The following is a 25781-nucleotide window of genomic DNA, read 5'->3' as shown; positions in this document are numbered from 1 at the left end:
AGGGTTAAAGAGATAAAGATAGTAGGTGTAAAAAGTGTTAATACTATATTAATTAAAATCATCTTGTCTTTTAAAAAAAATGTAAATTACATTAAGATTATTTTAATAATATAAAATTTCATTAAACTATAAGTGTCAAAATAAAATTTAGAGTGCAGATAGCATCACCATTATCGTAAATAACTCCAGTCTTTAGGATTTGTCATTTTACTTACCCTGTAGCAGCTATAATAATTGATTTATCTCCGATAAATTTTCCAAAAAATTCTTTTATGTCTTTTGTTCTCTGTTACTTGATGTGAAGGATGGCCCTTTTTGCAAGATGCACTTTTGCGGAAGCGAATGCCCGCCTTGATTAAGTGTCAGCAGGCTATACAAAAGTAGGAACGTTCTGAGTAGTCAACCGGCAAAAAAGTCGCAAAGTGGCTCTCGAGCAGGTGTAAAGCCAAGATTTTATTTTGGAATATTATTAAATATCTAGCAAAAAAGTTTCTTTAAGATATTATTTCACCACTAATTTTTTTTAATAACTATATTTTACTATTTAATATTTCAACTTTTTTTATTTTGTTACTAGAACTATAATCGTATTAAAAAATTACCAAATGTACAAGAGTATCTGATAAATTTCAAACTTAAGTTATTTTTCTATTTTCCTAGTTATGTTAAAGATATTTTTCTTTTCTCTAGACATCCGAACTTTTTTTTCTTGTTTTCTTGATTTCAATCATTAGAATTTTATTATATTAAAATATTCCCATAATAAAATTCTAAGTTTTGTAATAGAGTGACAATAATTAAAAATTTTGTATGCATCCTTAGATAAACTAATTCATGATATTATTTTCAATTATACAAATAAATTTTATCATATTAAGCTCAACTGTAATTAATCTTAATACTAGACAAATAATTGAGCTTATATTGTTATTAAACCAATATTGATTTCAAAAGAATTTTAAAGGGATGATAATATAGTCCAACTTTAATTAATTAATCCCCTTCTAGGTTCTTTTTTTTTTAATTATTATTTGGGAACTGACTGAATTGTCAAACATTTAGTTGTATGTATTAGGGATGGCAATGGATTGGATCTGATCCAAGATCCACGTGATCCAAATCCAATTGGATCGGATTTGGATATTGATGTGCGGATTTAACATGGATCTGGAGCAGGTCTGGATCTATCATAATGTCTAAATCCATATCCATATCTACTCATCTTTTAATTTAATTTATTTTAAAAGTCTCTTAACAATTGTAGAATTATAATGATAATAAATTTTATTCATAGCATATTAGTGGTATTTACCATGCATTTAAACTCTTAAAACTTAAAGGTTAGTTTTGTAAATTTAAAGGTCAGCTAACCCCAAAGCATGTACATGCAATATTCAAATTGCAAGCCAAGTAATACAACTTGACAATTTATTTTACTATATTGGCCAAATAATTTTTAAGGAATATAGTTATTCGTATATTTAGTCAAATATGACCATAATAAAAATAATAAAACATTGAATATAAATCATATTTAATTTATATGTCATTATCTAATGTTGTAAGAATGAGGGTGGGTGTGTGTGGATATTAGAATGGTGAAGGAGACAATAAAATATTAGATTGATCTTACTCCTGCAATTACTTTTGAAGGATATTTTATTATATTTCTTATTTGTTGTTTTGGTATAAAAGTATAAACTACAATATTTATTATATTTTGAGATAAATTATATAATTTATTTGTTATCAAAACACTTTAGCCTTCAATTTTCATTCTAAAAAATTATTATTTTTTTATTGCTGAGTTTTAGAATTCATGACAGATCTAGAGTATATTTGGATTTTTTTTTTTCAGATTTGGAGTAGATATATATATATATATATTTTGGATCTGGATATGAAGCAAAAAATATGGATTTATAACGGATCTGGAGCAGATACGGATCTTGATTTTTATTATGGATCTGGATCTGGAGCAGATACGGATCTTGATTTTTATTATGGATCTGGATCTGGAGCAGAGTAGATCCAACCCATATCTGCCGCATTACCATCCCTAGTATGTATATCTTTGTATTAAATAACACATCGTACAAAATGCACCTAACATAATACATAATAAACAATACCTTATGTAAAATGCATCATAACATTAATAATAATAATACGAAGCAGCGTAAATGCATCCAAAATAAAATAATATTTTCAAAAATTTGTATTTAATTATATTCCCAAAAATTGCCATTCCTAATTTTAACCGATAAAATTGTCAAACATTTAGTTTTATGTATAACTTTGTATTAAATAATACGTCGTGCAAAACCCATCCTAACATAAATAATAAATAACACGTTCTACAAAATGCTCCCTAACGTAACAAATATTATATTTGTGTAAAGTGCAACACAATATAAATATTAATAATACAGAGGAGTGTAAATTCATCCAAAATAAAATATAATTATTACTCTCAAGTTAATTTGTATTTAATTATATTCCCAAGAAGGGCAATGCAAAAATATCGTCCTTCTCATCTCCATCTCACATGACTCTTATCTTTGAACTTTATTAAAGAATTGCAAAGGTGAAAGCGAAGGTTAACCGATACCATAAGTTTAAAATAATAATAAAAAAAATTATAGTAAATAACATGTGAATCCTTAATGTTTTACATTTTCTCAATTTTTCCTCAATAGGCAAGAGGTCAATCACTTTTTGAAATGCCTGTAATACCCCCTTCCCCCCCGGCCTGCCACACGCACTTTTGAAGGCAAAATATAAGGATTCGTTGGTCATTTGAGAAGAGTAGATTGGCAAGGTTAGGCAACAGAAAGGGAAGGGTTGGGATTTGCAGATATGTGTCCCATTCTTAATTGTAAATTGAGACAAAAATAAATTTTTATCTTGACACAATAAGATTTAAATTGTCTAGAATGACATGAAATTTTTTCATATACTGCAGATTCTATCATAAATGAATTTCATATGGTATGACCAACATGTTGTATGTTTATAATTGATGTATTATATATATTATTTATCAAGATGAATTACCATACATATATAACCGACATATAAGATCTATGTGTTTCATCAAGCCAACTTATCTTACATTTTTAAAAAATCAAATTTCGGGACATTTAGAATCTTGATCGAGATTCTTAAACATTCTAAATCTTGTCATGAACAGTGAATTAAGATAGATTTGAGTCTCAAATCTTGACCTAAAAAATAAATCTAGATAAAATTTTATACTAATCTCATTCAAATGGGCCGAAATCCCGAATTTCGGGGAGGATTCAAGGAATTTTGCTAACCCTATTTAAGAGTGGGGACATATCAGATACAATTGGAGAAAGTTGATGCTTATACGAGAAAAAAGTACTAGATTAGGGACTTATACTTTATTATTTTAAAACTAAAGCCAAAAATAAAAGAAAATAAAACCAGCAACAGAATAAGATCAGAGCACCGCAAACAGAGGGAGTTGAGTGTGAGAAAGAGAGAGAGAGAGAGAGATGCGTTGCAGCAGCTATGGATTGATAATTCCCGGAAGCGAATCCCGCTTCCTGACCACCACCACTACCCCAACCACCAACAAAAAACCTGACCGGTTTCCCCGGATTTACCCGACCAGCGTATCATTCGGGTCGTTGAAAGTGAAGGCGAAATTAAACGACGCCGCCGGCGGTACGGCTACTGCTACTGCTGTAGTCGACGAATCGAAGGAGCTGAGCTTCTACGATCTCTTGGGCATACCGGAGTCCGTGAGCTTGGTGGAGATAAAGCAGGCGTATAAGCAGATGGCCCGCAAGTACCATCCTGACGTATCGCCGCCGGATCGAGTCGAGGAATACACCCAGCGGTTTATTCGGGTCCAGGAGGCCTATGAAACGCTGTCGGATCCCGGATTGCGTGCTCTCTACGATCGCGACTTGTCCATGGGCCTTCACCTAGCTTTCTCCGCCCGAAGACGCCAGCAAAACGACGTGGTATTGTTTATTTATTCGCTTCATTCTTGTTTCTGTTGAATAAAATTTTCCAAAAATTAGAATTATATTAAACTCAAATGGTTACGGGATTTGATTGATTTGGGTTTTCGAGAATTTTTGGATTATTAGGGCATTAGACTTTCTGTAGTATTTTGGCTCAGGAAAAATTGTATTAATGAAGTAAAATATTAGTTAATCGGATTATAATTAAGCACGTTGGTCCTAAGTCAGGATTAGCAAGAAACAATATTTAATCGAGGCATAAATTCATTTTGAGTATTAATTTGTTGAGCTTTTACTGTGTTTTGTGTTTCTTACAACCCATTAAGTCAGGACTAGCAAGAAACAATATCTAATCAAGGCATAAATTGATTTGCGTGTTAATTTGTCGAGCTTTTACTGTGTTTTGTGTTGTTTACACCCTTATACTTTTGGCATTTCACTCTAAAAATATCCGATTGTTTCTTGATGTAAATTGAATCTCTCTGCTCTATATAAGTCAGACAGTTTTTGTATTTATGATTACTCGCTTCATTTTCTCTGAGATTTTTTTTTTGGGGGGGGGGGGGGGGGGGGAGAGAGGAATTAGACTGCTTTTTATTGTTAGGCTTTGAATCTTTGACAAAGAGACAACTGGTGATAGATATGCTTTCATCCTTTTTTTTTTTAATTTTATGTTAGGTTTTGCTCATATCTGGTTTTGTTCGATAAATGACCTTTCACTCATTTGAGTTCTCTTTGCAATCAGGACTTTCAAGTAAGAAGCGAGTGGAGGAATCGTTGGCAATCTCAGCTGTCTGAGCTGAAGAGAAGAAGCATGAACAAGGATGCAGGAGGAAACATTTCATGGGCAGCTCGAATGCGCAGGAAGAGGGATGGATTATCACAGGAGCTATAGATATGTTTTTATTTTATAGCTTATATAAATCTTTATTTCTACCTTGTAGATAGGTTTTGTCGGTTTTTCTTAGGAAGAGGAAATGAAAGTGCTATGGGGGTTTTTGAATTGCTTGGAAGAATGATAAAAGTATTTTCTAATGGAATTAGCAGTTATCAAAACCGAAATTGTATAGTTTTCTTTTTGGCTGTGTCAACATAATTGTGATAATATATGTACATATAAATTTAGTGACATATTCTATATAACAAAGTTTAGTTTTGTTCTATTTTGTGTTTATGAGTTGCAATGACTGTGTGGTTGTTCAAGAAAATTGAACTCAACCAGGTTATGGAACATGTAATTATGGAAGCGGTATGTTTAGCAAGGCTAGGGAGGCCTAATGAGAAATTGTTTCTGAAATACATGCAGAGCATATTTTACGTTTAACACAAATTGTTTGTGAAATTAGAATTTCCTTTTTCGAAATGGACATTTTTAATTTCTGCCCACTAATAAGAGTTTCTGTGAGCTACCATGTATACTTTTCTCTATGGCTGCAAGTGGTGGGAAGTTTTGTTGTATTCACTCAAATTATTCGTGCTTTCATTATCTCTTTTTACTCTATTTGTAAGTTTGTGTAGGTTTCAAGCTTATCCTAAAAAACGTTTTTTGTTTTTTGAAAAATTTCCAAAAAAGGTTTAATTGTGGAGAAGAGGCTACCGACGTTGATGTCCCTATTTGATTGGTTTCAAAGTAAATGACAAAAATTAAAGAAAATTCAACTGCTATATCGTTCGTAGATTTTTGCGGAGAGCAAGGCTTCAGCCTTTAAGCCCTCATATCGACAGGCCAACAAGCATTGGCTTGATGTGACGTGAGAAGTGAGGCTTGAAAAAGAGTGGTCATGTAGAAGCATGGCTAATCCAACAAATAATGAAAATTTCCATGAATAGTACAAGGTGGCTGAGGCACTGTTGACTTAGTGCGCGTTTGAGATTATCCTTTTATTTATTTATTTTGGATATACACGTTTGAGATTACTTGGATTCTCAATAAATAATCACTTATTTGAGAATTTTTTTTCCCAATTTACGTTTAATAATTACTTATTTGATGATTGCTAGTGTATTGGGTCCCAAAGAAATCCTTAAAATCAACTCGATTTGATGACTTCTTTTGAGGTTCCAAGGAAGAAAATCCTAGATTTGAAGTTTTGGTGCTCCACAATTACTTTGAATGATGGGAAAAAAAGAAAAAAAGAAAAAAAAGAAAAAGGTGTACGTAATCGAGCTCTAGAAAGATTAAACCTCTGTTGGTTGAAAGAAATTAACTTTCATAAGGTGTTTTAAAAAGTAATAAATATATCCTTGGTATCTTTCACGAGTAGAGTTATGTTTTGGGTGTGGTAGACTTATTTGGGGATTATTATTTGAGGATCTATTCCAAAATTATAATGTTTGGTAATCTCTTATTTGATGATTGATAGTGTATTGGGTCAAAATGAACAACTCAAATCAATATATTTAATAAAATTAATTTGACAACTCAAACATAATTGGTGAGTAAATTCTCGAATAACTGAGATTATTTCAGTCTCGCCTGCAACCCTATAAGTACTAAAGCAATGTATATTTTAATTAAGAACTTCTCCAAAATAAACTTTTTACAAGCACTAGATAAATCAAACTATTATTTTTAAAAGATTAAACATAATATAGCTAGTAATTTTACAGCTTGAACATCAGATCTCTTGTTTCCACCGTCTATTTTTATCAACTGAACTTAGTAATACTCACAACACTCCGTTCATTTTTAGCTCTGTTTTTAGCTTCAGGATTTGATCTTCTGGCAGAATTATCATCAAAATTCTTCCTTTTCCACCTGGAAGCACCAAAACGGCTCCTTCATCGCCAACACCTTGAATACTGAAGCTAGCAAAATCTGCTTTTTCTCCATTCAATTCCAATCCATAAACATCAGCATCTTCCCAATTCACAAATGTCAAATTTGCTCCATAAAAAATATAATCTGCCACTCCATTGCCCTTCTCCATTGTTTCTTCAATCAGGCTTCTCTCATCCTCAACAGCATCGCAAAGCACTCTTGCCAACTTCTCCAAATCAGCTTCCATGACAGAAAAATCTGCCTGGAAAGCACTTATAATTTGACCATTGCTTAAGTTCCCATTTTCCCGTATATGAGAACCCTTTCTGCAAATTGTCACATTGTTTGGTCCAAACCCATCTCTGATTTTGGCTACGTATTGCCAAATAATGGCACAAAGAGACTCAAAAACTGGAATCTGATGATGATTCCTGAAATTTGATTGTAAATGGGAAATTCGGGAGTCTGTTAAGTGGAATGAGAATGTGTCCATCTTACAGTTATTGGCAGTTACCCAATGGTCTCCAACCGGGTCGACCCATGTTATGGAAATTGGGTCTTTGGGTTTGAAAAATGATGATGACATTTCTAATTTCACTATCTTGCCGGGTGAAATTGACTTTGCACAAGTGGGTGGTCCATTGGCTTTAATCGCGGTGAGAATTTGGCCCATCGTATTTATGAACTCACAAGCTGAAAATGCATCTCCAACAATATGGGCCCAGCTCATGCCAAGTGACATTCCTCCACATTTGAACCATGTAACCTGTCGCGTCAGATGGAGGGAGAATTATAAGAAAGAGAAGATAAAGGGGATCATGCATATAACACAAACAAACGGGGCTTGCTAGCTTAAGGATTCTGTAAGGCACAGCCCTAATAAAATGGTGTAACTGGCTCATCTGTCCATCTCCAGTCACTTATGTACTTTACATAAGTTGTAAGGGAGCAACACCCCAAATATTAAAACGCAGTAAATCTGAGCGTATTTACAAGGCCAAACTAACTGTCTTATTAATCTCTATCCAAATCCCCTCATCGGCCCCCCCCCCCCCCCCCCCCAACAAAAAAAAAAACCAATTTTTGAAAAAACATTTTATGAATGGAAACCAAATCCCTATCCCCGTTATGCATACAAGGTACGAATCCCTTGTTGCCCATACCACTTCAACAAAGATTACGAGTTGAACTAACTAGTATTACCAACTATTTACATGCTCAACATGGGTCACCTATCAAAAGATAATTAGTTAATATTGTATAATATTGTATACACATGACTCTTATATAATTATGTACATGCGAGAAAGAAATATGATAAGATAAATAATGTTGAGATGACTACTTTTTTTTTTTTTTGGTCTGAAGTCTGAATAAATTTAAATTGGTTGAATTTTAAAGGGAGCTAAACGTCTGAATTTGAATGATATATATATTACTTAATCTCTGATAAAATATTAAATTATTTTTTTGAACTTAAAAGCTTAAAAATTAGTACTTTTGGATTTGTACCCTTACAAATTTTAAATACTAAATAAATAATAAATATCTCAACGAATACAAATAAGTAGCATTTAATCATAAAATAATAATCTTAAAGTGAATACAACCATTTAATATTCTAAATTCGGACATATCAATTGATTTTGTTGTAGTTTATAATGTATATGAAAAATAATCATAAAAAAATTGTAAAGATAAATAATTCTAATTTGAAGAAAATAAAAAAATAAAAAATAATAATCTACTTCACAAGTTAATGAGATAATTAATAATGATAATTAGTAAATTTTATTGAAATTAATCACAATCTTTCAATTGATGTCAATTAGTAAAATGTGCACTTAGAAAATTCAAGATAGAATAGTGGTCCAGCAGGTTTATTCTTTTATAAAGTATTTAATTTGTTCCAGGATTATTATTATTATTTTGTTTTTAAAAAAAGATCGATTGAATCAACAAAAAAACATGTGAAGACACCAATCGCACGAGCATTTCACCGACGCATTTATGATTTTACAGTTCTGGAAACAACCAACCTCGGAGCTAACTATTCAATTTGTTTCAAAGCTAAAAAATAAGTAAAGAAAAATAATATATGCACTGAAAATAGAATAAAATTTAGTACAAAAATCATAAAAGATAAAAAAAAATTCTTTTTCTGCTGTGAACTTTTTTTTCCCCAATTTTATAGTTAATCTTTTTATCTTCTAGTTGATTGCGTGCTATTTTTTTTTATACTTCTACTTGTGTTTATATAATTATTAAATGATAAAATGTTCAAAACCCACTGTTATTTTAGTAAGTTGATCAATAAAATTTTTTATGGCGCCTAGATTGTATATAAGACACAAAAGAGTTGAAAGTTAACATAATTATTTTTATGGCGAAAAGGATTTTAAAATATGGAGGAAATTATTACTTTTAACAAACAAGCTTTGATGATTTTCGTTAAAATAATTATAGCATTGGAAAGTGTTATGATCGTAATTGAGAAAAGTGATAGTAACACCCGGTGATTTTTTGACGCAATGGTCATAGATACCCCTTTCGACTTTTGAGACACGCTTCTGTTACACTATAGCTTCCACATTTATTTTTGAACACCAGAATAAAATGAATAGTGGTAGGCACAGAGAAAGAAGAGAGAAAAGATAAAATATATTTATCTTTTCCTTTTACTCATTTATTCTTTTTTTTTTCTTTTTTTTCTCAATCTTTCTTTACAACAAGTATTTTTTAAATAAAATATGTGTCTCAATCGTAGACATACTCCTATTTTTTTAAATAAAAAATTTCCATGACCATTTTACCAAACTCATGTGATTCTTTTTCAATAAGTTTTTTTTTTTCCCAAGAAAGTAAACGACGCAGCTAGCCTTACCTGTAAGTAAATTGGAGGGGAAAACGCTAGATCAGGACCAATAGGTTGGTGATAAACAAGCAGATTCGGGAAAGAAGAATAGTCTCCCATTTCCAGCAGTTCGTCAACAGTTTTGTCACACTGAGCCTCAACAAACCTGGCGCCGCAATCGTTGCACTTCAAGTAGGGCCTGCCGGAATCCGATCGTCTAAGCCGGCCGCAAGTCCAGTAATAATTGTTGAACAAATAGAAAGTTGATTCCTTGATGAGCTTGATGCTTAGCCCTTGTACGGCATGGCTTCTAAAAATGTAGAAACCTTTGAGATAATGAAGCTTCATGGCTAAGTCCATGCCGCTCAGCTCATGAACCACGTCGGACCCGGTCGCCTTCCCCGGCCCGACCGATGAGAGCCGGATGCTGTGAATTAGTAAGTCGTTGACCATGGCTGAGGTTTTGAGAGAGAGAGATTATTGACGAAGAATTTGATCGAGTTGATGGGTGTGCATGGGAAAAAAATTGATCTGACGCTTGTATGCATTTATATTAAGAAATGGAGCAATCAAGCAGATGGAAGAATTAATAGAGACCAGCTGTGTGTAATCTTCTCATTGGCTAGAATTATGGATCAGTTAGGGTTCTGGGCTTTGAGGGCGTTGCATTAATGTTCACCAAACTTGAGCTTTCATGGATGCAACTGTTTCGACCAGTCTTATTGAGACACCATATTTGTCTCTAAATAACTGATTAATAAAAAAGAAAAAAAAATCTCTTTAACCACATGTGCTTGGTTCTGGAACATGTTATGAATTAATACTTTCAAGAGAAAGATGAAAATAATGAAGTGATTTATCACTGTGCTAGTGATTGCCAAGCAAACTGATTTTGTCCAATATAATAAATTAATATCGTATTAAGTATACAATAATTATACTAAAACTAACAATATCATGCATGCATTAATTGGGTATAGTATCTCTGATATTAGCTAGATTTACAGAACAATTACTGTATTTTCATTAATTAATGTTCACCAAATAATTTAAAAAAAATTAGAAAAAGAAAAAGAAAGCTGCTTTTACGATATATTTGCATGGTTATTGAACTTGCTCATGAGTGGGTTAGAGACGAAACAGTTAAAGTGATTTATCACACCATTACTCGCCATTAGTGACTGCACAAGCAAACTGATTTTGATCAATATGAAGCTTGTGTAATGAAATGACATTATCCAGTAATATCCTTTTAGTTATAAATTCTATTTCTACCCATTGCAGCAATGAATACGATTTGAGATACTTCAGAAGTATTGCTGGATGGGCTATCTGTATCAATAAACAAAACATGAACTTTCTCTTTAAATTAAATGCAACGTCCATACCTAGTCTGCTTTTAACATACGTTTCTTTTTCTAGCAATTCGTCCAGGCTACTTTATGGGCTCCAACTGATGAAGTTATGTGAATGTAATAACTTCTACAACATGCATAACTACTTATTTGTCTATCAATTATCAATAGTATATATAAAGTTGGAAAACTTGATGCGTGTATATATGTCTAATCTAATTTAGGTATATGCTAAAAACTACTCTTCTTAAAGTTTGTTCTCTTCTTATATTTTAAACTCTCCTTAAGCCTTTTCTTTTTCTTCTTTTTTTTCCCTCCAAAATATTACATAACTATAAATTCAATTCATCTCGAATTTGTCATATTTGTCTAATATGAAGGTTGGGGTTTTATTATTGTTTTCGATAGATTTTGGGGGTAGGAAAAGATAAATCTATCTAGAACAATGAATTTTTATTTTTAGGAGAAACGAGGTACCTCACTGATTTGTTGTGTGCGGTGCTTATGAATTCGGAGGAGGTAAGAAGGGAAGAGGGAAGTGTAACAATGGTGAAAGGCTTGAACCAAGAAAAATGGCCTTCAAAATGAGCTTCACGCCTGCAAAATAGTGAAATAGAGGTTAGAGGTGAAGCCGGGGTACCCCGTCGTTCACACTTCGACGCTCAAGTTAGTAAACTCAAGCTTTTTAATTGTAAAGAGAGCTTGCTAGCCCTCTGTAAATCAATGTTTAAGGTTGAAGAAAGCTTATTTTGTGGAGTGTGAGTGAATGAGAACATGATGGAGAATAGAACCTAGACACCTTTATATATGAAGTACCTCAGCTGCCATGGGGTGTATCCTTTTTGGCTATTGGCTATCCCTTTTTAGACCTTTCACGTCTTTTTACATTTTTATGATTTTTGGGCCGTTATGTGTATGCTTGGGAATCAAGAAGGCTTTCGCAGTGTATCTCACCCTTTAGAAACATGGCGTGCGCTGGAGAGTGGTCGAGGGTACCTCTGTAGTGGCTATCGGGTAGGCTGCTGAGGACGACTGTCTTTGAGACAATGTCCTTCACTTTTGGCAGAGGTAGCAGGCGGCTGTCCCCCTTTTTCAATATGACGTTTTGATATTTAATTATGACAAAATCAAATAATGTCTTTCAAGATATGGAGACATTTCTCACGGCGGACTTTTTTAAAGGATTCTACTGAATCGGATCTATCGGGTACCTCGAGTTCTACGGGGTATCCCGATTTATGCGGAGTACCTCGAGTTACTCTGGAATTATGATGGGTACTTCGAATTATGTTGGAGTTATTATGCTTGTCGACACGTGGCGCTCTGCTACTTTTTCTATTTCTCCCCAAATAACAACCCCCCAGTTTCTTTTTAGCGAGAAGTATTTGAAGGCAAAAGAAACTTGTATATTAAGTAGGAGTGACAGGTGGCGATATGGAGTTTAGCTTGGTGAGTAGCTGGACTAGGGGTGCCTTAGTTTCTTTCTTGACTAAACTTCATGTAGTTCTAAGCTAGAAATCTTCTTTTTGTCTTTTTTTTTAACCAAACTAATGGCAGCTCCTTGGGTGGTCGGAGTACTACTCCTTCTATGAGGTGTACCTAGCCTCCTCACATCTTGAGATATGAAAAGTTCAGACATTACATCAAATTTTACTAAGTAAAAGTGCTGGCGCGGATGGACCAAGCTAAAAAATGGCCGCTCTAGGGGTACCTTGAGAACCCAAAAAGGGAAGATGGGCTCTCTTTCCTCAGAAATGGCTACCAATTTGGACATTTTGGAAAGGACGGAGCTGATTGATCAAAATTTTTTATCTATTTCTGGGGACGAACACCAAATATGGGTAGAGGGTATTGTTAGGGTACCCCACCATTACCTATAGTTTGTTTTTTAGTGATTGCCGTGTATAGATCATTGTGGTAAAGACTTCGATGCCTTAGTTTGGCCATTTGAGAAGTAGTTCGTCAGTTACCCCAGGATCCACCTTATTTAAGGGCACATTTCCTCCGCATGCTCCGGGGACAAAAGCAAAATCACAAGGCTCCTTTCCTGGTAGCTTAAGGGCACTCCAGGTACACAAAAAGAAAAATGGGCCCCAACCTCATGAAAGGATGCTCTCTGGAGTGAACAAGACTTTGAGGGGACACTTTGATGAAGTTTCAGAGGAGAAGGCCCATAAGGTCAAAGACCTTAAGGAGCTTTAAGCTATACTTAAGGACTTGGTACCTCAACAGAAGAATATAGTTGACAATGCTTTTGAGTGCATCATGACCAAAGAATGGAGTGCTGATCTAGGGCTGGTGGTACCAAGAGTGGAGAATTGGGTGGATAAGCCGGCTATCTTGAAGGCAATTGAGAATAGCAGGGCTCCCCACACATCTTGGTCTGAAAGCCCATGAAGATCAGCTGGGGTACCTCAGATAAAGTCACCATAAGGTACCCCTAATACTAACGCTTGTGTTTATGCTATTTCTAGCACTTTTGTTGATCTTCCTATCCTAAGGGATGAAGTTGAAGATAACCATCCTTTTATATAACTTTGTTCGACATTACTGACAAGGCGCATGGGGTACCTCAGGTACCCTTAAGCTTGGATATTCACTGAACTATTTGTTACTTCATGGCAGAACAACCCAATTTCATCAAACAGATGACAATTCCTCCAGATATGCTTGCTATTTATCTTAAGCTTTCTTAGGGTTCCTCTTGGTGTATACGAGGAATGATTTTCTGTCATAGGGTACCACGAGTACTAGGGGTACCTTTAATCTTGTCACATCAGTGTATCGCGATACTTAGACATGCTTGTTGCTGTTAATTCATGGCAGAACAACCTAGTTTCATCAAATATATGGTGATTCCTCCAGATATGTTGGCTACTTATCACAAGCTTTCTTAGGGCTCCTCTTGGTGTATACGAGGACCGTCTTTCTATCGTAGGGTACCCCGAGTACTATGGGTACCCTTAATCTTATCTCATCAGTGTATGGCGATTTACTTAGACATACTTGTCTTAATCTTTAGGAGATTATGGCGATTCTTAACACCTTTCCTGATCTTTCTTAAAGTCTTCTTGGTGTATTCGATGAATGACATTTTATCACAGGGTACCCTGAGTACCTTGGGTACCCTTTGTTAGATGGTCGAAAACCTCATGATCCACTATTCGCTCTGAATCAAATAAGCAAAGTAGAAAGTAATAAAGGTAACTGCTCGCCTACCCTTATGCGATATAGTCGTAAACCTCATGATTTGCCATTAACTTGAAGTTAAATAAGCAAAGTAGATAGTGATAAAGGCGGTTGCTTGCCTACCCTTATGCGAGATGGTTGAAAAACTCATGATCCACCATTCGCCTTATGCGCATGGTCAAAAACCTCAAGATCCGCCATTTGCGTGGAATCAAATAGACAACATAAATGAAGATAAAGGCGGTTGCTCGCCTACCCTTGAGTAATTGTCATGATCGGGATAGGTTAGGTACTTCGAGTACCTTGGAATAAGGTGATCTATGGATACCATCTTGCGTCATAATAAATAATAGTCAACTACATATATAGAGTTAGATTAATGGTGAACATATTCTTATAGCATTTCAAGCTACTCATCCACATCAAAAAATCGAAAAGCGAATAAAAGAGCACACTTTATCAAACTTTGTAAAGAAAATGCATTCATGGAGAGTGGCGATATGGATCATTATATGACACTATTTTATTATCCTAAGGAGAATATGGGGGATCCCAGGATCACTTATTATTGTTATTAAAGGCTTAGGAAAATGACTAGTTTGGGGTATACTCTGGGTACCCTACATGGCCAAGCATATATTTCAAACACACAAGCATTAAAGAAAACAAACAAAATAAGCAGAAGGAGATAAAGTGTTATCACTTTACTTGTAGTATGACTTTTTTTTGTTGTTCTTCTGAAAGGTTAGAGCTTATTTTGACGGTCTTTGTTGGATCGGTGGCACAAATCGAGACTGAAACCGGGTCTTTAACCGGGGCACCTTGTTTTTCATCTTTCGGTATTCGAAGATCTAAAAGTGCCTTAAATTCACATTTGGGCTCAATATGGTCCCCATGGGGTACCCCCGAGTCATCCGAAGCGACTGTTTCTACACCCATTGACGAGGTTCCCAACTGCTTTGGTGGGTCGGCTACCTGAGAAACTTTTTTGAGTATTGTTCTCCGCTGTCTAGCAAGTGCTCGCTTTGAGGGATAAAGTGTGGGCTTTCTACCACTAGGGTACCCCTTCACTGGCGGATCAGAAGCTATTTGGTAAGTGACTTTGGAGGCCATAGAGTAACATCCACGAGTTGACTGCTGGTCCCCTTTAATGGTGATAACTTCTTGAGCGGCTGGGACTTTCATGGCGAGGTAGTGTATGGATACCACCGCTTTAGTTGCGACCAAGAACGACATACCCAGTATAATATTATAAGTACCCGGGTGATACACAATAAGAAAATCAATCATATGAACAATACAGTGGAGTACCTTACCAAAGGTAACGGGCAATATGATGATGCCTTTTGGGATGACCATATCCCTGGCGAACCCAATAAGAGGCGTAGCATATGGGGTGATCTTTGGCGACTCAATCAATAGTTGATTAAAGACATTTTTGAAAATGATATCGACGAAGCTGTCGATATCTACAAGAGTCATTTCTACTTTACCAGTAGCAACCTTCAACGTAATTACTAAGGCATCATCATGGGGGTACGAGATACCTTCAGTATTTTTTTCTGTGAAAAGGATCGGTGGGGGATGGTGGGGTATCTAAGGCGTGCCCCATCCATTAAAATTGACTTCTCTACTAATATTAGTTGTTAATGACAACAATCTACCATAGCTTTTGATAGTCCTCCTGGATTGGCCAGCTAGAGTCGGTCCGCCAGTGATCATCCGAACATACACGCCTTTCTTATGTCCCGGTGGCACCTCTCGTTCAGGGTTGCCATTAGCTACCCACTTGCCCTTATCATACTTCATGGATTTTCGAGCCTCTCTCATGCCAGCAACAAATTCTTTGAGGTACCCGTTAAGAATCAAATATTCAATTTCCTCACGTGAGCTAAAACACTCGCCTGTGCTATGGTTGAAGTCCTCGTGGAACTCGCAATACTTTAGGCTATGCTTCATATTGGGGTACTTTTTCATTGGCTTGGGCGGACGGAGAAGGCCACTATCCCGAATCTGGTAGAAGATCTGCTCTGGGGAACAATTTAGCGGATTGTAAGATTCACACCGATGCCTCGGTGCTGGCTCTCTTTGCTCTGGTAGTAGCAATCTTGGAGGTTCAGGTACCTGTGAGATACCCTGAGGGTTATACTTTCGTCCCCGCGGGGCAACCCGTGGAGGGCTCCGTGCTCGGGGTACCCTCGGTATTGAGGTTTCCGTCCTCTTGGGCTTTTCTTTATTATTTGTGACCTCGCCTTATCTTCTTGGCACTTTAAATGACATTTCTCATCCATCTCTATCTGCCATAATACCTGGGAACGAGTTTCCCCATATGAAAGTGGGCGTTTCTTTTGAAAAGAACGTCATAACTTGCCCAACCGTAAATTTTTCTCAAAATGGGTCAGTGTGTGTTGGTTTCCAAATGCTCCGGTCCGCAACACCTCTTGGTTGAAATGGTTCACATACTCCACCAAAGGTTCGTCTTTCCTTTGCTTGATAAAGGCAAGTTTGGAGGCTGCCCTATCTTGAGTGGAAACATAGGAAAAGCATTTAGTAAATTCGGATAACAATTGGTGTAGGGAAGAAGATATGCTACCCGCCTTCAATGACTGAAACCATGACTTTGTAGGGCCCGTGAGTGTGTGTGTAAACATCCTACACAGGCGTTCTCATCCACACCCTTGATAAGCATTTGGTCACGATATAACTCAGTATGCTCCGAGGGATTAATGGTACCCGAGTATTGGGGTATCTGAGGCATGGTGAACACTTCGGGAAGAACTATTGTTTGAATCTCCATAGTGAATGGCGAGTGGTAGGTCGTCAGTGTTGGAGCACTTGTGATGTTTTGCTTTTCGGAGAGGAGCTTCACTTGGGCTCCCAGGTTCTCTATTTTTTTCACAAGTTCGAGAGGTACCCTAGGGGCATCTGATGATGTCACCACCATTTGAGAAGCCCTTTTAGCGTTTAACTTGTCATGGAGATCCTCATGGGTATGTTTTCCACGCCTTGTACCCTGGCTGCTGCAGGAATTGTAAGAGGCGGTGGAACGCTCGTCTTAAGAGCCCAAGGTTTGAAACTTTGAATGCTTACCCAATGGCCCATGTTTTGGCTTGCTGGCCTCGGGTACATTTTTTCTTACCATAGCTTGTTGGTCTATTTGAGGTGTTGGAGCATCCAGCGTCACTGGTGAAAGTGAACTTTCAGGTACCCGAGATCCAACCGCCTTAAGTATTACATGGGCAAGATCGTCAAAATGCTTGTGAGAGATGGGTTCCTCATCTTAGCAAATACCAGTCGATTGTTTGACAGCCTTGCCCTTGGCGAGACGGGCTACTCTCCTTGCGGGCTCACTACCTTAACCACTGCTGTAATCTCCTATCCTTGTAGGATCTGCCATTAAACCCTTAGAAGGTACGTCGAGTGCATGTATTAGAGCACACACAATAACTAGTTTGATAACTGCGGTGGAGGCTTTTTGTGCTTGTCCCCACAGACGACACCAATTGTTTTCGATAGATTTTGGTGGTAGGAAAAGACAAATCTATCCAGAACAATGAATTTGTATTTTTAGGGGAAACATGGTACCTCGCTAGTTTGTTGTGTTCGGTGCTTCTGAATTCGGAGGAGGTAAGAAGGGAAGAGGGAAGTGGTAACAATGGTGAAAGGCTTGAACCAAGAAAAATGGCCTTCGAAACGAGCTTCACACCTGCAAAACAATGAAATAGAGGTTAGAGGTGAAGCTGGGGAACCCTGGCGTTCACACTCCGAAGCTCAAGTTAGCAAACTCAATATTTTTAATGGTAAAGAGAGCTTGCCAGCCCTCTGTAAATCAAGGTTTAAGGTTGAAGAAAGCTTATTTTGTGGAGTGTGAGTGAATGAGAACATGATGGATGATAAAACCTAGACACCTTTATATATGGAGTACCTCAACTGCCACGTGACGTATCCTTTTTGGCTATTGGCTATCCTTTTTCAGACCTTTCACGTCTTTTTACCTTTTCATGATTTTTGGGCCGTTATGTGTATGCTTGGGAATCAAGAAGGCGTTCGCGGCGTATCTCACCCTTTGGAAATGTGGTGTGTGCTGGAGAGTGGTCCAAGGTACCTTTGCAGTGGCTCTCAGGTAGGCGACTGAGGACCATTGTCCTTGGAACAATGTCCTTCACTTTTGGCAGAGGTAGCAAGCGGCTGTCCCCCCTTTTCAGTATGACATTTTGATATTTAATTATGACAAAATCAAATATTATCTTTCAAGATATGGAGACATTTCTCATGGCGGACTTTTTCAGAGGATTCTCCTGAATCAGATCTGTCGGGTATCTCGAGTTATACGGAGTACCTCGAGTTACTCTAGAGTTATGCGGGGTACCTCGAATTATGCCGGATACCTCGAGTTATTCCGGGTACCTTGAATTATGCTGGAGTTATTCCGGGTACCTTGAATTATGCTGGAGTTATTCCGGGTACCTAGAATTATGCTGGAGTTATTTCGGGTACCTCGAATTATGCTGGAGTTATGCAGAGTATCTCGAGTTACTCTCGAATTATGCAGGGTACCTTGAGTTACTCTCGAGTTATGAGGGGTACCTCGAATTAAGCGGGGTACCTTGAATTATTCTCGAATTAAGCGGAGTATCTTGAGTTACTCTCAAGTTATGAGAGGTACCTTGAATTATGTTGGAGTTATTCTACTTGTCGACACGTGGCGCTCTGCTACATTTTCTATTTCTCCCCAAACAATTATGTTTTATTAACTATAACATACAAGAACACACAAATAGTTTCTTTGCACCTCTAAATTGTTGCTACTCAAACAACTTTCAATTTACGAAAAGCTAATTTTAGGAGTTGTGCGAAAATTGTTTCAATGACATGCCTTTTGTTTAATTTTTAACATTGATGTTGCTGCAGTTTTCCTAAATTTTACTAGTTACACTATTTTACAGGACTCTTTCTTTTTTTCTTTTTTAAATAAAAACAAAAGACAACTACTCAATTGAATCTTCGAGAAATTCAATTAAGTTGTAGTACAGCTAATGCCATACTTGTGATTCCTAGCTAGCTAGGGATAACCGTATTGCTCTATTCCATAATTATTTCTCAACAGTACGTATTTGTCAATATTTATTGTATAGTTTGTTTCATTGAATTTCGCTTTCTTATCCATCAATAATCTAAACTTAACCTAAACCAATATTGTGGTCGCAGCTCACGTATTATTTGGTTGGGGTTCTTAATGGCTTTTTATCTAGAGTTTCTATTATTATTTGGAGTTAATTGACATGTGTGTCTCATCATTAGCTGAATAAGTTATTAATATAGTTGCTGAGTTATGTTAAGTAACTAGCAGTTAAGTTGTTACATTCTATGACTGTATAATGTTGGCAAGTGCCTACCATTTAGGTACAAATTGTAATTTGTTTGCTTTGTTTTTCTAATTATTTTATGACTATTTTGTCATATATCTTGAATTATTCTTCTATGCTCAAGTCCATATTTTGCATTTACTGAAATTCACCAAATTAAAAATGATATAAAACAACTTAAGCTGCACAAATACAAAATTCCAAATTAATAGAGGAAACTGGTACAAAATACAAAAAAGGAAAAGAAATTATTAAAGAAGCAAATAGTGATAATCAAGATGATGAAACAGAGGGAAAAGACATAGCTGATGACTTCCTTATGATACTCTCACAAATTGCACCCCAAAGATGGAGTGTTTGACTTTAATAAACAATGAATTCAAATTAGAAACAATTGTTTTGTTTGACACATGAACTGATTAATTTGAGTTGTATACGAGAAGGATTAATGTCTACAAAATATTATGAGAAAACAATTGAAAGCCTTAGAGGTGCAAATAGATCAAAATTAAAAACCAAATACAAATTATCCAAGGTTAATACTTGTAACCCCAGGAATTGTTTCGAAACGACATTTTTATGTGCTAAAGATATTTTAAAAGATGTAATATTGGAAACTCCTTTTATTGGTTTAATACAACCATTTACTATTAATAATGATGGACTTAAAACTAAAAGATTAAACCAAGAAATTAATTTTGAATTTATATATAAATCCTCAAATAGGGATGTTAATTTTTAACAACTTATGGACGTGTTCTAAGAGATTTTCATATGTAGACTAGATTTGATGCTTTATATGAAAATTATGTCTTAGAGATTAATTACTTAATTTATTGATATTGTTTTAGAGACTAATTTCTAGGTGTTGTTTGCTACTGAAACAGCAACAAGATAGCACCAAGAAAATTTTTGGTAGCTTTGCTGCTTGTTAACTTGTAGCTAAAAATAAGAGAGAAACCAAACGTGGACTAAAGAGTGTGTAGTAGGAGAGAAACTATATTGAGACAGTCCAATAAGGTTCTGCTATGTAGCAAATACAGAGCCTTAATTAATGTAGCATCATTAGTAGTCCCACTACAATTTATTTTAAGTGTAGTCTGTACGTCTCATATTGGGACCCATGACTTTATCTCATAATAGATTTTTAGTAGGTTGTCTTATCACCTCATTATATTAAAATGGTAGGACAAATCCGCATAAGTTTTTCTGGCCGGCACATGGCACGGCACCTGTCCTTACAATACGATACGGAACAAGCATGTTTTGGTAGCCCACAAAGCATGATACATACATGAAAAGGCCTGCATAAGCACGTTTTACTTTTTAATGAAAGTAAATTTAAAATTTTATAATTTTATAATAACTTGAAATTGAATCTTTTAATGTATTTTATTTACATAAGTTTTTTAAATTCACTTAATTTTTAATTTAAAAAATAAACTCTAATTGTTTCTACTTATAATTTATTAAATGAATAGATAATATTATGATTTTGTAAAATATATGTATTAATATTATTATGAACTATGAGTTATGACTCTATGTAAGTTCAAGTTAACAATTAAGTCAACCCTTAAGAAAAATTTATTATCATTGTTGTTATTGTTAAGAATTAAAAAAGGATTACAATACTGTAAGGTCTAACTTAATAGTTAGTATTACATTCTGTTAGTATTATTAATTTATTATTATTGAATATAAACTTAAATTTTGAAATTTTGATTTCGTTCAATTTAAATAAAGGCACATAGACCTAGAAAAAGTACATGAGCTCGAAAAAAAACACCAACAACTTGACATGCCATTTTAAAAATATTTTTAAAAAATTGTCATACTATTTTCTTAGGCATGGCCAATTGAACGTTTTTCGGGCCCACACATGTTAGGCAGGGCCTAAGTGAAAAAACATTAGGTATGAGATGGCACGAAATACATGGTGAGCAGTACCGTGGTAGTCTACGAGTAGAGATGGCAATGGGGAGGGGAGGGGAAGGGACCAATCTCCCCGTACCCATCCCCGATATTTTGCGTATGTCCCCGTCCCGTCCTCATCTCCGTCAAAATTATTTAAGAGAATCCCCATCCCCTCCCCGAATAATAATAGGGGATCCCCGAGGATCTCCGATCCCCGAATAACTAATACATTTTTTTTTGTTTTCGATTTTGAGTTCATCATATTAAAATAAAAAATTCAAATAAAAGTAAAGTTCGAAATATATCTTACATTAATATCCATTACAAAAGTCACATACATTAAATTAGTAAGTAACGCAGCATGCAAGGGATACAAACTATCATGAGCAAATTAATAGCCTAATACAAAATTGTTACAAATAAAATCAAATTTAGATTCAAAATTAACTTTTCAATGGTGGCGTGGGCACTTTATAAATGTGGACTATTTTCTTTACAGCACAATAGTTAAGTCGAAGCAAATCAAGAGCAAATATTAGATTAGATTAGATATTAAAATTGTGATTTGCTGTGGGCAATTATAACATCTAAAAATAAATAAAAAATAGATTTAAGATAAATAAAAAATAGATTTAAGATAAATAAAAAATAGATTTAAGTTTAAAATATTTAATAAATATTAAAATTAAAACAAAAGTTTTGGGCTAATAAAATCTGTTCGGTCTTTTTAATGTCCTAAATAAAAATTTAGGACTTTAATTAGTTAATTAAGCCTAAAAGTTTAATAATATAAATATTTTGATATTTTTTTATTTTTACCAGTACTTATAATTTTATAATTCAAATTTTATTATTTATTTACTAGTAATTTTAAAAAATAAAAATTAAATTAAAAATTAAAATGGGGAAATAGGTAGGGCATGGGGATTCCACCTCATCCCCGTCCCCTCCCCAAATAAGAAATTGGGTAAAACAAATTCTCCGTCCCTTCCCCGAATAAGAATTTGGGTATGAAATTATACCCATACCCTCCCCAAATGAGGAAAATCCCTGAGGGTACTCGTCCCCGTGGGAATTTTTGCCATCCCTATCTACGAGCCCTCATGAGCCTTCCTCTATTGGCAGGGCTCGTGGTCCATCTCTAATTTTTCTCTTATAGAATAATAGTGATACTTCAAACTCGAGTTTTGATGATGGAAAAAAGAAAATGTAGGTTTAGAAAAGAAGAAGTTGGAATATTGGCACCCTTTTAAATATCTTTTAAAATCCTTTTTTGTTATTTAAATATCCTATCAAAATTCTATAAAGATTACAATGTTTCTTATGAAACCTCTTTAATTCTAAAAATAACCATGATTTCTTTTTTAAATAATCCCCTTAAACATTACGCTACCTCTTCGTCGTGCTTTGATCTCCTTCTTTGAATTTCCTTTCTCTGTGATGATCGAATAAACTGAACCTTATAAATCAATATTTCAATTGATGCTTTAGATTTGCAGGTAATAAAAAATTTTATTTCTGAAACGGTTGACTATACATGGCAAGTATTGTAAATAGACAATTTCATTTAAAAAGCCTTTTGAAAACCCTTATTACTGATAGTTTGTTATTGTTCCCGCTAGTTCACAAAACAACCTTGAATATAGATGCTACTAATCACTACTATATAAACCGCTATAATCACAACTCTTTTGTTGATGAATCTAGTCACAATTTTCTCAAATTAGCTCATTTGATTCTTCATTTTCTCTCTATTTTCCTACGTTTTCTTGCTAACCAAACACTCTCCGAAGTTTTTGATAAAACTTAATTTGGTATCAGGGTTAGATCTGATGGCATCTACTAGCACAAATCCTGCTCCTAATTTAGTCTCAGTTTCTCTTTTCAATTTCACCAGGCCGATCAAGCAACATCGTGCAAATTCTAAAATATAGAAATCACAAGTTCTCTCCTCCATAAGAGGCAATAGTTTCAAAGGCTAAATTGATGGATCTAAGCCTTGTCCAGATTAGTTCCTCGCTGCTAGAAACTCAGATAAAAGAGCAAGTGAGAATCCAGATCATGGAGTGTGGAAGAAGCATGATCAACTTACTGATGAGCTGGCTTATGTCTTCAATGAGACCGGCTGTGTGTAATCTTCTCATTGGGTGGAATTATGGATCGGTTAGGATTTTGGAGCTTTTGGGTGTTGCATTAATGTTCACCAAACTTGAGCTTTCATGGTTGTGACTGTTCGATCAGTCTTGAGTGAAGACCATATCTATTTCTAAATAACTGATAAAAAATATATACATGTATATATATAATATATCTTTAACCATATGTGCTTGGTTCTGAAAAATGTTTTGAATTATTACTTAAAGTGAAAGATGAAAGTAATAAAATGATTTATCAGTGGACTAGTGATTGCCCAAGCAAACTGATTTTGTCCAATATAATAAATAATAGGGAAATTATCATTTATATACTCTACATTTGCTCTGTTATCAAAAATACTACAATACTTTGAGGGTGTATCAATCATCCACCCTAAATTAACAAAACGTATCAGCTGACCACCAAACCATTAGTTGCCATTTGAAAGTTAACGGAATTACAATGAAGTGACTATTTTACCCTTGAAACTTAAATTAAAGTAAAGGAAAATTATCATTTGTATACCCTTAAATTCTCTTTTTATCATTTGTATACCTTAAATTTTCATTTGTATCATATGAAAAGACCAAATTGCCCCTTTGACGTCATCATATTTAAACGGCAACTAACAGTTTAGTGGTCGACTGATACATTTTGTCAACTTAGGGTGGACGATTGATACGCCTTCAAAGTGTTGTAATATTTTTGATAACAGAGTAAACTAAGGGTATACGAATGATAATTTCCCTAAATAATATTGTGCTAAGGACACATTAATTATACTTATTGTATCAAGGGTTAATGATTGCTTGGGAGCTTGGGATTCGGTGGCTATTAATGGAAGTGGATAGTTTATGTGTAACTCAACTGATTGCTAGCTCCTCTGTACCTTTTAATGATTATTTGCAGTTGACACTGTCTATTCAGGAGCTTTTGAAGCGGGAATGGCATGTTGACATTATGCATATCTATCACGAGGTTAATTTTGCTACCGATGTTCTTGTTAATTATGCTCACTCTCTACCTGTGGGTCTACATATTTTTAATTCTCCTCCGGCTTCTATCAATCACATTCTTCTTCATGATTTGTATGGGGTGGCTTATCGCCGTTTTGTTTTATCATAGCTCTTTTTAAGGAGCCCATATGTACCAAAAAAATTATACTTATTGTAGTAAAATTAGCGGTGAATATAATTTATACTCATCAACAATGTTATGCCACATCATTTACTAGGGTTGTAAGTTAAAAATTCTAACTAAACAAAGAATTGCTCTATGTTCATGAGCAATTCTAGAGTATATTAATAGTGTTACGCCCAATTAATGCATGCATGCTATGTGTATATTTATTTTAAAAAATCACCATGTAATTAATAGTTATGTTTATTTAAACTACACATGTCATACATGCATTAATTCGGTACCATACCTTTGATATTAGCTAAATTTACGGAATAGTTATCATACTTTAATTGGGGTTTGCATTAATTAATGTTCATCAAACAATTGAAAGAGATAGAAAAAGAAAAAGAAAACTTCTTTTACGATATATATGCATGGTTCTTGAAGTACTTACTCACAAGTGAGCTAGAGACGAAAGAAGTAAAGTGATTTACCACACTATTAATTACTCGCCATTAGTGATTGCACAAGCACACTGATTTTGATAACTATGAAATTTGTGCAATGAAATGACAGTATCCAATAATAACGTTTTAGGAATAAATTCTATTGCAAACCTATGGTAGCAATGAATATGATTGAGATATTTCAGGAGCATCGTTAGATGGGCCATCGTGTATCAATAAACCAAACATAAACTTCCTCTTCAAATTAAATATAACGTTCATATATAGTCGGCTTTTAATATACGTTCCTTTTTTGCAATTTGTCTAGGCCACTTGATGGGCTTCAACTGATGAAGTTATGTCTGTACAATAACTTCTACAACATGCACAACTACTTATTTGTCTATCAATTATGAATACTATATATAACTTTCGAAAACTTGATGTGTGTGTATATATGTTTAATCGAAAATTTAGGTATATGCTGAAAACTACTCTTCCTAAAGTTTGTTTTTTTCTTGTAATTTCAGCTCTCGTTAACCCTTTTCTTTCTCTTCCCCCATTGCATGAATATAAATTCAACTCATCTCGAATTCGTCATATTTATCTAATATGAAAGTTGGGGTTTTGCTGTGTG

General features: G+C 34.9%; 2 protein-coding genes across 2 annotated transcripts; one reads left to right on the top strand and one right to left on the bottom strand.

The window, feature by feature from the left end:
• Positions 1–3441: 3441 nt before the first annotated feature.
• LOC102624939 (chaperone protein dnaJ 20, chloroplastic) lies at positions 3442–5159 on the top strand. The gene is made up of 2 exons (XM_006489790.4): positions 3442–3995; positions 4744–5159. Exons 1-2 carry the CDS (start codon positions 3522–3524, stop codon positions 4891–4893), a joined length of 624 nt encoding a protein of 207 aa, XP_006489853.1. The 5' UTR covers positions 3442–3521; the 3' UTR covers positions 4894–5159.
• A 1328-nt stretch (positions 5160–6487) lies between these two features.
• Positions 6488–10202, bottom strand: LOC102624654 (protein ECERIFERUM 26-like). The gene is made up of 2 exons (XM_006489789.3): positions 9644–10202; positions 6488–7525 (listed from the first exon to the last, which is right to left on the bottom strand). The coding sequence occupies exons 1-2, from the start codon at positions 10064–10066 to the stop codon at positions 6668–6670; spliced, it is 1281 nt and encodes a 426-aa protein (XP_006489852.2). The 5' UTR covers positions 10067–10202; the 3' UTR covers positions 6488–6667.
• Between the last annotated feature and the right edge of the window lie 15579 nt (positions 10203–25781).

Source organism: Citrus sinensis, chromosome 9 (genome assembly GCF_022201045.2).
Source record: "Citrus sinensis cultivar Valencia sweet orange chromosome 9, DVS_A1.0, whole genome shotgun sequence".
In the NCBI taxonomy this organism is placed as follows: Eukaryota; Viridiplantae; Streptophyta; class Magnoliopsida; order Sapindales; family Rutaceae; genus Citrus; species Citrus sinensis.
This window is presented reverse-complemented; position numbering and strand designations above follow the sequence as displayed.

What these genes read in the sequence shown, in the direction of transcription:
- LOC102624939 (XM_006489790.4), top strand. Translation starts at nt 3,522, where the DNA reads ATGCGTTGCAGCAGCTATGGATTGATAATTCCCGGAAGCGAATCCCGC. An exon ending in GACGCCAGCAAAACGACGTG is followed by an intron (nt 3,996 to 4,743) that starts GTATTGTTTATT and finishes CTTTGCAATCAG; the next exon opens with GACTTTCAAGTAAGAAGCGA.
- LOC102624654 (XM_006489789.3), bottom strand. Translation starts at nt 10,066, where the DNA reads ATGGTCAACGACTTACTAATTCACAGCATCCGGCTCTCATCGGTCGGG. An exon ending in CCCCTCCAATTTACTTACAG is followed by an intron (nt 7,526 to 9,643) that starts GTAAGGCTAGCT and finishes CTGACGCGACAG; the next exon opens with GTTACATGGTTCAAATGTGG.